The 13,812-nt window shown below is 37.3% G+C and overlaps 1 protein-coding gene across 4 annotated transcripts in view; it reads left to right on the forward strand.

The window, feature by feature from the left end:
* The window catches only part of trim35-1 (tripartite motif containing 35-1), a 47,207-nt gene extending 33,398 nt beyond the window's left edge, over positions 1-13,809 (forward strand). Inside the window, exons 1-7 of one of the 4 annotated variants that reach the window (XM_073944168.1) lie at positions 2,553-3,049; positions 5,220-5,315; positions 5,486-5,707; positions 8,959-8,981; positions 9,088-9,206; positions 10,018-10,196; positions 12,915-13,809. In XM_073944168.1, the coding sequence (XP_073800269.1) occupies positions 2,657-3,049; positions 5,220-5,315; positions 5,486-5,707; positions 8,959-8,981; positions 9,088-9,206; positions 10,018-10,196; positions 12,915-12,950 (1,068 nt within the window). In that variant the 5' untranslated portion in view covers positions 2,553-2,656 and the 3' untranslated portion in view covers positions 12,951-13,809. 4 annotated transcript variants of the gene reach the window in all.
* The last annotated feature ends 3 nt before the right edge of the window (positions 13,810-13,812 follow it).

Consider the following 13,812-nt stretch of genomic DNA (forward strand, 5'->3'; position numbering starts at 1 on the left):
GATACACTTTAATTCGGAGTTTACAGAGTTAACCGAGGACATCTGCTGGTCACAACTTTCATGTCTAAAAAAATAAAATCATAAAATGTCCCCTAAACCATTATTTTTGTTGTGAGAATTAAAACTATTTTATTTATATGGAATGTTGGGGAAAATAATAAACATTTGACGGTATTAAGACACTTAAAAAATTACTTAATTGGTTAAAATAGGTATAGGCTTTAGGGTACACTTTACAATAAGGTTGTATTATGTTAGTTGACATGAACAAAGAATTAACAGTACATTTATTACAGTATTCATATAATTATATAGTTAATGAAAAAGCAGTTATTGATTTGTTAGTTCATGTTAACTCACAGTAACTAATGTTACAAGCATGATTTGGATGTTAATAATGTATTAGTAAATGCTAAACTGTGGTTAATAAATGCTGTATAAGTAATGCTAGTAAATACATTAATGAAAACCTATAAAGTTTGACTTTACCCAACAATGTATGTCCAAACAAAATTACCCAGCAACAATGCTCAGTTTTGTTTTGTTTTTAGAATGTTCAACAATAGATACAAAGATATACAAAAAATGTATAAACCCTAGCAACAACAAAAACAGAGAACAGAACAAAGCAAAACGAGAGAGAAGACCAAAAATAGTGTTAGGGATAATATAAATTACAATATACAATGTTAAACGTTGGTCACAGTCATGTGCAAACAATATGGTCAACCATAAATTATAGAAGAGACTATATTCACATTGTATTCTTGCTTTAACATCATAGTGATGATATGCACGGTAACTTGAAATAATGATGTTAACATCAACTACTGTGTATGCTATGTGGATGGTTTAGATAACTCTATATCAGACATTGTGAATATTGTTGTCCTACTTGTTAAACATCATATACATTTTTGTATCTGGACAGACACTGTTGTAACTGAACATTTCTTAAACCAATTTAAACTTGTTCACTCCTGACTGAGATTATTTAATGGTCAAACTCAGAAAATATTACCGGACATGTATAAGGGTCTCGTGTTTTAATTAACATTTTATTAATTGTTTTATTGCCTTGTAATACAGATCCCTTTAAGGTTTGATGCCAGGGGTGGACTGGGTCTAAAAATCAGCCCTGGCACTGTAGCCACACCAGCCCACATTACCACACCGACACAGGCCCACCCATGGACGCGCACATTCACTACTTATATTGGTGTACAGATGGTAAAATTATATAAGCAGTACCATATTTAAGAGATATTTAAATATTCAATGTAGGTGACGGGATCAAAAACAACCCATTTATATATTCAATCATTTCATTCATTTTCTTTTCGGCTTAGTCCCTGTGAACCGCCAACTTATCCAGCATGTATTGTACACAGCGGATGCCCTCAAAGCTGCAACACATTACTGGGTTACCCAATTCATCTATAGCATGTGTTTGGACTTGTGAAGTAAACCAGAAAGAAACCCACGTTAAATCAACTGACCCAGCCGAGGCTCGAACCAGCGACCTTCTTGCTTTGAGGTGACAGTGCTACCCACTATGCCACTGCGCTGCCCCCAGTGTCTGACTTGACTGCTTTTCCCTTTATATGGTACATCTCTGACAATCAGCTTGTGTTGCACTTACTGTTTGTTTCACATTCTTGCCAGATTTTGATTACGTCCGCGTAACCTCAGATTGGGTCGGCCCATCTCGAAACCAGCCGGTCGTTGCCGATTGGGCCAATGCTTAACATTTATTATTATTCTTACTAGTATCATTATCATCATAAAATTCACATCTTGCAAGAAATAAAAGCTGCCTACATGTGAAAACAATATATGAAAAATAAATAAAAATAGCTGACCGGCCCACATTAAAAAAAAAAAATGGTCCAGCCCTTCTGGCATTTGCCAGATGGCCAGTCCGCCCCTGTTTGATGCTGACTGTTGTTGTACTCTGAATCAGATAGAGCTTTTTTGTCAAGTGTGTGCAAACACAAGGAGTTTTTCTTTTAGGATCACAGTATAGATTACATCATAACACAAGAACAGAATTACATTTAACCCTTTCAGGCACAAATTAAATTTTAGAAACAGGCAAAGTCTATGCTTTTAACTGTTGCAAATCAGCAACGCCTGCCTTGAGAGGGTTAAATACAGTAAACAAAGATGCATATCCTATTCAATAAATAATATGATATATGCATACAGATAATTTATGTGCATTGCTGACTTTTTTAAATTGTATAAATGAGAAATATACACAAGTATTTACAATTAAGCAGCTTTGTTTACTAAGACCTTAAACGGTAAGGCTCCTGATTGTTTATGACTTTAAGAAAACCAGTAACATCTGATCTGCTGTTTAATTTGCAGATGGTCTTAGGAAAACTTGGTTTTATACTATGTTGTTAGCTCTCTGAGATGATGAACTGTTTATTAATAAAAATAAATCACCATCATATCAACATTGCACAGCGCCCTCTGCTGTACAAGCCTGCCATTGAGTCAGTCCCAAACTTTCTTCCAATTGAATTTTGGCACGTCATTTCCTCATACGAAGTGTATGCTAAAATCAGTAAGCAGTTTGCATGTTTCTGTCTTCGCCAGTGTTTAGTCTCGATTAGTTTTCAGCGCACTTTCGTTATTCTCCGTGTAAATGTCGCTTGAGGATGACCTGTCGTGTGCGGTTTGCACTGATGTCTTCCGTGATCCGGTGTTGTTGGGCTGTGGGCACAGTTTCTGCCGTCAGTGCATCTATGATCACTGGTCTTCCAGCGGAACCAGAAACTGCCCGATCTGTCGGCAGGTTTCACGGCAGCGCCCGGTGGCCAATGTTAGCCTGAGAAACACCTGCGAGTCTTACCTGCTGCGGGAGCAAAACACCAGGACAGACCGCAAAGATGAGGATGAACAGCCGTGTCCGGTACACGGAGAGAAGATCGAGCTCTTCTGTCAAAACGATGAGCAGCTTTTATGTGCGAGGTGTAGGAAATGTGGACACGGATGGCATAAGACAATGCCCTTACAACAGGCTGTACGACAACGCAGGGTGAGGCTGATTAGTCATAATTAACCCTTGTGTGGTGTTTACACTTTCGTTTTGTTCCTGGCTGTTTTTGGCTCATTGACTTTCATTAATTATTCGCCCCCCCAGTTTCTGTTTAACAGAGAGCAGATTTCTTTAACACATTTCTAATCATAATAGTGTTAAAAACTCATCTCTAATAACTGATTTATTTTATTTTTGTCATGATGACACTAAATAACATTAGACTAGATATTCTTCAAGACACTTCTATACAGCTTAAAGTGACATTTTAAGAATTAACTAGGTTAATTAGGTTAACTAGGCAGGTTAGGGTAATTAGGTAAGTTATTGTAAAACGATGGTTTGTTCTGTAGACTATCAGAAAATATATATAACTTAACGGGACTAATAATGTTGACCTTAAAATGTGTTTTTAAAAAAAAAAATCAAACTTATTTTATTCTAGCCGAAATAAAACAAATAAGACTTTCTCCAGAAGAAAAATATTATCAGACATACTAGCTGCGTCCCAAATCGCATACTTATGCACTATTCTACGCAATTTTGTAGTATAAATAGTGTAAGTAGGGTGTTCACACTGAAAACTCTAACAATAGTAAGTGCACTTTAATCACCCGGATGATGCACTCATTCAGCCGCTAAAATGAAGTGTGTAATGATGGACACTTCACGCACTCAACGACCGCAGGTTTGCTTACGTAGCGGAAGGTGCGGAGCTATCGGACGCACATGTTGGATAACTTTATTTATTTTGGATGGTGAAAGCAAAATTCTCCTACGAGAGTGATTATAGCGCCTCCCGATGGTGAATGCGGCAATACTCACGGCAGGTATTATTTGATAATTCGGTCGTTTATTTCACTGATTTGGCGACCGTCAAACGTCATCAGGGAAACGGTTTGAATTTCCGCTTAGTAAAAAAACATTAGTGTGCCGTTTGGGACGACACTACATACATATACTTTCCTGTTGAGTGCATAAGTACATAGTGCATGAGTGTATAGTGTGCCATTTGGGACGCAGCTACTGTGAACATTTACAGAACCCCGGAAGGGACGTAGTGGAGAAGAAAAAAAATTGGCTGGGTGAAAAAAAAAAAAATGGGTGAAAGAAAAAAATGGGGGGGAGGAAAACATATATTTTTAAGTTTTTGCGTTCCCTCGCAAAGTTTTGCGTTATCTCGCAAAGATGTTTTGCGTTCTCTCGCAAAACTGTTTCTCCACAAACACTTCCTGTTCACTTCACTCACGTAAACCCTCCTGTTTTTGCCGAAATTCTCCCATATTTTACCATTCTATCCCACTTTCTTTACATTAATACTGTGCGTCGATCGTCGCCTTTCACTGTGCAACCTCTAAACCAGAGAATGCATGTATAAGCGCTAACTGACAGACGCGCTCCTTACAATAAACTGATCCCAAATCAGCTTCTGTACACGCCATTTACAGAGGAGCGGGTGTATGTTTAAACAGATAAATACACTGAATAATATGTAAACATCTCCGTCCTGCATGTTTTATTTTAAACAGCTAATTTTCTCTTAAATGAGCACAAACAGTTTCTAAAGTAATGAAATGCTTTCATTATTGATCTGTGCATTCATACAGAGGGGTACATTTTGATGTTCTCAAACATATCAACATGTGGAAATGTCTTTCTCTCACACAGTATACTCAATACAAAATGCAAAAAAACTATGCTTTGTTAGCACTGCAACTGATAATCATCAGTAAAAATTACGAATTTTATCTCTTTCCAAGAGGAAAAACCAACAACAATCAAGAATGCATGATTATATGCTGTCATGGCTTTTCCAAAAATGTGATTTGTAGTGAAAGTCAATGGGGCAAAAACAGCCCCCAACATAACCAAAGGGGAGTCAATTTGCCTAGAGTGTATTGTTGAGTTTAAGTTATTGCATTTTCCCAAAATATGTGTCGAAATATGATGTGTTACCGATACCAATTATCGTTTCATTTGCTGAAACACAGAAAAGGTTGTGGTCAAATTAAGACTCAAAATTAAGACTCAAAATCACCCCAGAGTGGATGAAAACAACCCAACAGCACACAAATGAAATTAAAGAAATGCATATAAAAATGGTAGTTTGTTCAACATACAAAGGATAGTGGGTTTCAAATGAAGTTGTGACTGTGTGTTATGTTCATAGGGAAAGCAGAAAGCAGCTCTTCGATCCGCCGAAAAGACTTTGTTGTCATTACAGAACGGTACAGCGCGGGATCCCAAAATCTCTAGGTACATTCAGGTGAGAATGAAGTCTTAAAAATAAAGATTTAGATAAGGATCTATCAGTTCTCTGATGTTCGGCTTTTCTGAAGAGAGAAAGGAAGATATTTTGAAGCTAAAAAACCTGTAACTATTGACTTTGAGATATTTTTTGCATGTCCATTATTAAGTTTTTCTCTTAATGCTCAGTCACAGGTTCAGGAGACGGAGAGGAAAATAAAGGTGGAGTTTGAGAAGCTCCATCAGTTCCTCAGAAAGGAAGAGGAGAGCAGAATAATGTCTCTGAATGAAGAAGAGGACGAAAAAAGAGGAGCGATTGACCGATCAATACAAGGAGAAATACTGACCATTTGTGACAGAATCAAAGAGCTGAAAGCAGGAATTGAAGACGACGACATCAGCTTTCTGCAGGTTGGTTCTCGCACAATCAAACTCATTTTGATCAGCTTTTAATAGCAGTAATAATAAGTCGGACTAAATATTAAAGTCTCGTAATTATTGAATAACGCTTAATGTTCATGATTTGTGCAAAGGTATTTTTCCACTTTAAGTTTGGTTTATTTAATTACTGTAGTAATTTGTTGGAGCACTTTACAATAAGGTTTATGCAGAGCTAGTGTTTCTATCCATACCGAAACACTTCCGGTGAACGGTTAATGTGACTTCTTTCCATTTTATAAGTTTCCTTTTACAGCAGGGGTGTCAAACATACGGCCCGCGGGACGGATCTGGCCCGCAAACTAATTTAATGCGGCCCGCGAGATAATTCTGTGAGCTGAAATTTTTTAATAAAATACACTCCTTTTCCAATTGTGTCCACTGGATGGCGCAATAGCAAACTTAATTTCATCCCATCCAGAAGCCTGAATCGGAGAGAAAGACCTCATACCTTTTTTTTGTATCCGTCCAAGAAAACTAAACATTCGCGAACCAGTGGAAAATTTCTCTCGCTCGACACGTTTCCTACTGCTGGTTTAGTGTGTGCGCGATCTGTCACTCATACAGATGAGCCTTTTCCACCAAAATGCATCCGACCGTAGCTTCTGAATCTCCTAGAATGTCAGGGAATTAGGTTTTACTTTCGCATTCTAAAGTTGCCGTTATGTGTATGCGTTTTTGCATTACCATTTCACATCTGACTGCGCGCGCACAGCCGCGAGAGAAACATTTAATGATCAATCATTTAAAAAAACGACTCGGATAAACTTGATACTCGGAGAGAACAAAATGACATCTATAACGGCTGCGAAATATTTGTACACCATCAGAAATGGTTAATCAACTAATCTGCCTTATTTAAATAATATACACTTTTAATTCAAGTAATTATTATTATTTTTTGCAATAGTGTCTAGTTTTTCTGATATTTATTTTTTGGGGTCCTTTGGGGTCCGGCCCACTTGAGAGCAGATTTCACTCCATGCGGCCCTTGAGCTAAAATGCATCCATGTTGTAATGTTGTCACGGTTGCAGGTTTGTGCACCCTTCAGAGTGTCTGTTTTGTCACGTGCGTTTGTTTTGTTTAGGTCGTCCGCGTGTATTTGTTATGGTAGGTCACGTGTTATGACGGTACCTTCTCAGTATCTTTGTTTACCCGTGACAAATGTAATTAAGTTAAATAGACGTCAGCATTCATGTAGTTGATCAAATGGAAACCAAGATGAAAAGCCGTTTACACACGAGCACTGTCAGGATCAGCAGGTGAGCACAGAAGCTCCATTGAATATACTGAGGTAAAATAAATGTTCATATTTTAAAGGCATGGTGCAGGGACATGTAATTTAATGCAATGATTCTTGTTCAATCTGAGACCCACTTCATATTGTATATCAATCAGACATGTGTAGATCATTGATTTTTAAAGAAAACAGACCTTAAACGTGCCGTTTTGTAAAAGCATACAGTTCACCTGACATGCTTGACCCAGGTTACTGACAAATTAAAAGTCCTTTTGCATACTTCTGCATATACCCTATGAGGTTGTATTAGTTAATATCACTTAGTGCATTTACTAACATGAACAAAAAATGAACAATATATTTATTACAGTGTTTGTTCATGTTAGTTAACATTAGCGAATGAAAATACAGTTCAATATTCATGCAAGCTCGTGGTGCATTAATGTTAACAAGCATGAATTTGGATGTTAATAATGCATTAGTAAATGCTGAGCTATAATTAATAAATGCTGTAAAAGTTTCATAATTAGATCTTGTTAGTATAAAAACCTTATTGTAAAGTGGGACCTAGTTTGTGAATGTAAAAAAAATGTGTTTAATGACTATAAGAAATTATTTCATAAACTCAGACCGCCTCCAATTTAACATGCTGTGCTATTTTTAATGCACAGCTCATTTAGATATATCAAATATGCAAATACTACATTTACATTCTTGTATTTTTTTAATCTTATGGTGAGTGTATATCAGGGCCGGAGTGAGACTCCTTTTCAGCCCTGGAGTTTAAGCATTTGACCAGCCCACTTCAGTTCACGACGTTTCCAATTCAGTTGCAATGACACTATCATGTCTTTTTCAAGGAAACAGCTTCTTAAGAACTTTCAAATTTTTTCATAAAATGAGAAGATTAAAAGGTAGCTAAATCTCCAACACTATTCTTTAAAGCACAACAGTGTCCTTTCCTGCAATATCAAAAATATATATTCTGTGCTAAATTCTTTATAGATATTCAGTCCTTAGTAAAGGTGGTCACACAAAAAATAAAAATAAAATATTTACACCTATATAAGTAACCCAAACAGTTTTATATGTATTAACACTAAAAATGAAAAAAAAAAAATAAATAAAAAAAATAAAATAAAAAAATAAAAAATTATATATATATATATATATATATATATATATATATATATATATATATATGTGTGTGTATATGTGTGTGTGTGTGTGTGTGTATATATATATATATATATATATATATATATATATATATATATATATATATATATATATATATATATATATATATATATATATATATATTTAGGTGAGGTAAATGCAACATGCTGACCACTGGACCACAATGGCGCTATTACGCTGCTACGTTTAAAATAAAAAATAAGTATTGCACTGCAAGACTCCTTTAACCACAGTATTACTTTCTATTGATGGCTTAAAGTTTTTCTCCTATTTTTGGATTTCTAATCAAGTTATGTCAGATTTATTAATGTAGTGAATCATCTGATCTTCATTAAACAGGTGTAATTTTCATTAATATTAATTATTCGAATTCTTATATTCACTAAGGTGCCGCTGTTTGGGGTGGAATGATAGTTACGTCATCATTAACCTGCAGGCTGCATTCTGCTCACGTGGCTGCGAGAAAATAAATTAAAAGAGTGGAACTACTGCAAAATAATACTAATAAAGAGTGAGGCTATGGTCAAAAAAATAAATAAATGAAAAAAGTGTGACTGCTGAGAGTGCAAGCAGCTAGAGACACTGACCCTCACGGCCAAAAAAACAGACCGGCCCACCATGAATTCTCCCGGTCCTCCCGATTAGCCAATCCGGGCCTGGTGTATATTACAATGAGAGAATGGTTTTGGCATGAGGTGATGAGCTTGCATTGTGGTGATGGTTACGGTTTTCATCTTTAATAAATATAACTTCTTTGTATTTTTGTGCTTTTTTCTTTCTCAGAATTATCAGAGGATCATGAACAGGTATTTTGATTTCTGTTTTCCCCTTTGATTGTGCATGAGTGTTTACATAAAAAAGCTGATTCTTTAAGTCTTTCATCTGTGTGTGTGTGTGTGTGTGTGTGTTTAGGAGTGAGTACACACTCCCAGAACAGGAACTGAGTTCAGAAAGTCTTATCGATGTTTCCAAACATCTGGGCAACTTGAAGTATCAAGTGTGGGAGAAGATGAAGGAAATCTGCCCCTACTGTGAGTTCTAGACTGTTTATTGCTGTGTTATTGTTACACCAAGAGTCTGTTTCTCATTGGACTCATGTCAGTAGAAGGGTCTCCTGATTCAGTGTGTATCTCTACATTTTAAATGATTTGTTTTCTTAAAACGAACTATAAAATATTAAATTAACTATTTCGTTTTTAAGGACTGCTCAGTGTTTAGCACTGTGTTCTAACTAAATCTAAAATCACTGTGTTAAAACTAAATCTTCACCTCTTTTGACTGCTGAACTGCTCCATGATTGGGAGTTTGGGGACACATTTGCATTGACGCAGTAATCACGTTAGAATTGTTTTTGTAAGACCCTCACTATAGAATATCTGATAGATCATTTATAGAAGCTTCTAGATATTTACTAGGGACCCCCAGACTTCATGGGGCTCTAAGTTGATGCTTACCTTGCTTGTTGGTTCAGGGTGTCCTTGGAGTCTTAAAAAGTAAATTAGGTGTTTCATTCAGAAAGAAGGGGAAATGGGTTTGGAGAGAGTTATTACAACCTAACAGACTCCTCCTGCTCTGCATTTCTGTTTAATGTTAAAACTGACAGCTGGAGGGGCGTGGTTAAGTGTGTTAGCCACACCCAATACCTCAGACAGACCTAATCAGAGAATTTAACTGTAAACAAACAGGATGAGCATTTTCAGATTTCAGTTAAAGAGCAAACAGTTTTTGTTTTTAATGACCTGCACAGATGAATTTTTCACCACAGAACTAGCAATGTGAGCTAACAACTTCAATTTGGTTGGTTATGCACTTGCATATCTGACTGTTCGCTCTTTCCTTCAGACCCGGTGATCCTGAACCCAAACACTTCTGCACCACAGCTCTCTGTGTCAGACGATCTGACCTCTGTGACCTCATCAACCCATCGACAGAACCAAACCAGCGATCTTCCTCTGCACAGGAGCCGTGTGGTGCTGGGCAGCGTGGGATACAGTGATGGAGATCACACATGGGAGATTGAGGTGGGAAAAAGTCGACACTGGAGCCTCGGAGTGTGTCTTGAATTGAAGGGAAAACCCATTACGCAACCGTTGATCCCTGCAAATGGCTTCTGGGGTCTCAAACGTGAGGGATACATGTACCACTTGATGACCGCTGAGGCGTGTGAAATAAACATTAAGAGAAATCCTGAGGTAGTGAGAGTAAAGCTTGATTATGTGTGTGACGACACAATGGAAAAACAACGCTGGAGGAGGGTGAGCTTTATTGATGCCAGCTGTGATGCGGTTATTGAAAGATTTTCTAGAGTGCCGCTGCAGCATAAACTCTTTCCCTTTGTGATCCCAGAAGATCAGTCCATCCCGCTGCGCATCGCTCCGGCTAACATTATTCTGACCGTTGAAAAGAAAATGTCCTTCATGGAGAGACATGAACTCTTGATTAGGGTCTGTTTTGGTTTTGTCATGCTTATAATAATGATTCTCTTACCGAAGAATGAGCAGCGAGGCAAATAAAATATGAGTGCAATAGTCACACATACTGTAATTGTAGCTCAGATAACTTACAGAGAAACGTGCTTTGCACCTAAAAATGATCCTAAAGCATTCCCGTGTTTTATATACTGTAGTCAGCATTTGAAGTGGATCAAAACCTTTAATCAAAGTTGTCCTACAATGTTCGAACAACACCCGTTTCTTGTCTTAGGACAGTGGTTCTCAAACTGTGGTACGTGTACCACTAGTGGTACGCAGGCTTCCTTCTAGTGGTACGCGGAAGAATGAACACATTTCAAAATGTATTAAAAATGATGTATATAATATGCCATATATGACATATAGCCTGTATTTCTGAGGTAATCTGCCACGTTTTTTTAACTGTGCAGAGTTGTAGCTGCTTTACTGGGTCTACTACGCTACTGTATTTCAATACTGCTCATTTTGATGGTACTTGGAAAGACATTTTTTCTGGGGTGGTACTTGATGAAAAAAGTTTTAGGACCCCTGTCTTAGGACAATTTAGGAAAAACTTTTTGATGTTGATGACTGTATGTGATCACATATGTGGTGTCACTATTACAAGGCCTTCATTCATTCATTTCCCTTTGGCGACCCCTGAATAGGGATGCGACGGTTAACCGATTTCACTATTAACCGCGATTTACTTTGTCACGGTTAATTAATCGTAAAGGCTTCTCAACACCGTGTTCTTGCACGGAACAAAACTGCAGCAACTAAGCAAAGTTATGCCCACGGTGAGCTAGTTTGTACATCGAGACTAATAACCACACTGGACTAACTATGACTGAGGCTATTAACTAAGGCATGCTCGTTGAAGTTCGTTATTTCCAATGGAGGGATGTGCACGCAACGCGTTCACGCTTTTCAGGTGCACCTAATTGCGATGACAAGGGGGCTTTTGTGACCGGGGAACTGCATACGGCTGAAGTTTGAGGAGGAAGGAGTGGAAAGTACACCCACTTTAACCCACTTACAAATAATGGCGCCGATGAGAGCGATCATGTGGCGAGTGTTGATCCACCAGCTGAGATCAATTGAGTGTTTTCAGAGAGATTGCTTAAAGACTCAAGCCTGTTTCACTACGCAAGCGTGAGAAGCTAGTGTTTTTTTTTGGCCTCCATGTTAACAGATTAGAGCTTTCATACTTCACACAGCAGCACGTCAGCGTGAGCATCACTGAAGCTGCAGTGCCGTGACAGTTTTGGCGTTGGTCTATTTTTGCTGTGCTGCACGCGCTCAATTAAAGTGGTAATGCATTGATAATGACCAAAAACAAATTGAATGACAGTAAAAGTAGCAATTTTACCCTATAAATGCATCAATAATAATAATAATAATATTCACTGATATTTATATAGTCAATCAAATGAACTTTAAAAACGTCAACAAATATTTATTTAGGCCTGAACTACAAATACAAATTTAAAATAATTTTAAACTAGCGGGGTTTTGAAATCAATGAATGCAAATAATCGAGATAACCATAAAACTGTGATTATTTCTTAGACTATAATCGTATACCCAAAATTTATAATTGCATCCCTATCCCTGATGAACCGCCAACTATTCCGGCATATGTTTTACACAGTGGATGCCCCTCCAGCTGCAGCTCAGTACTGTCAAACATTACAGGGCAGTTTCAGTCTAATCCTGTCTTCTGTTCAGTTTTCACATTGTGTTGGAGGAGGGACTTTGTTTTCACAGAACTAAAATAAAATCAAGCTGTTAATTTTTGTTCTTAGTTCACTTAAAAAGGACAAATAAATATCTATAACTGCTTCTGTGATACTTTTTTTTATTTTGCTTGCATTTCTTCTGAGAAATCTAAAATAGAATCTCAAGGGGTATTTTATTGGAATTTATTAATTTGTTAGATTTTATTTATATATATATACACACACACACACACATATATATATACAGTGCATCCGGAAAGTATTTATAGCGCTTCTCTTTTTCTTTTTTTTTATGTTACAGCCTTATTCCAAAATAGATTAGATTCATTGATTTCCTCAACATTTTAAACACAATCCCCCGTAATGACAATGTGAAAAAAGGGTTTGAAATTGTGGCAAATTTATAAAATCAAATGTACATCAGTATTCACAGCGTTTGCTTAATACTGTGTTGATGCACCTTTGGCAGTGATTACAGCCTCACGTCTTGTTGAATATGATGCCACAAGCTCTGTCTTTAGGAGTTTCTGCCCATTCCTCTTTGCAGGACCTCTCAAGCTCTATCAGGTTGGATGGGAAGTGACAGTGTACAGCCATGTTCAGATCTCTCCAGAGATGTTCAATAGGATTTAGGTCTGGGCTCTGGCTGGGCCACTCAAGGACATTCACCGAGTTGTAGTTGTGCCACTCCATTGATATGTTGGCGGTGTGCTTTGGGTCATTGTCCTGCTGGAGGATGAAGCGTCGCCCCAGTCTGAGGTCAAGAGCACTCTTGTGCAGGTCTTCATTCAGGATGTCTCTGTACATCGCTGCATTCATCTTTCCCTCTATCCTGACTAGTCTTCCAGTTCCTGCTGCTGAAACACATCCCCACAGCATGATGCCAACACCACCATGCTGCACTGTAGGGATGCTGTCAGCCTGGTGATGAGCGCTGCCTTTTCTCCAAACTTAACACCTGGTATATTATAGTGTGTGTATACTGTATGTATGTATGTATATGTATTTATGTGTGTGTATATCTACAGTAGAAGTCAGAATTATTCGCCCCCCTTTGAATAGTTTTTTCTTTCCTAAATATTTCCCAAATGATGTTGAACATATTCAGGAAATGTTCACAGTATGTCTGATAATATTTTTTTCTTCTGTAGAAAGTCTTATTTGTATTATTTTGGCTAGGATAAAAGCAGTTTTTACATTTTTAACACCATTTTAAGCTCAATATTATTAGCCTCTTTAAGCTATTTGTTTTTGACTGTCTACAGAACAAACCATCGTCATGCAATAACTTGCTTAGTTACCCCAATTAACCTAGTTAAGCCTTTAAATGTCACTGTATGTGAAATTTAAATGTCAGCTGTATAGCAGTGTCTTGAAAAATATCTAGTAAAATATTATTTACTGTCATCATGACAAAGAGAAAGTAAATCAGTTATAAGAAATGA

The sequence above is a fragment of the Danio rerio genome, chromosome 1, assembly GCF_049306965.1.
Source record: "Danio rerio strain Tuebingen ecotype United States chromosome 1, GRCz12tu, whole genome shotgun sequence".
Taxonomy (NCBI): Eukaryota; Metazoa; Chordata; class Actinopteri; order Cypriniformes; family Danionidae; genus Danio; species Danio rerio.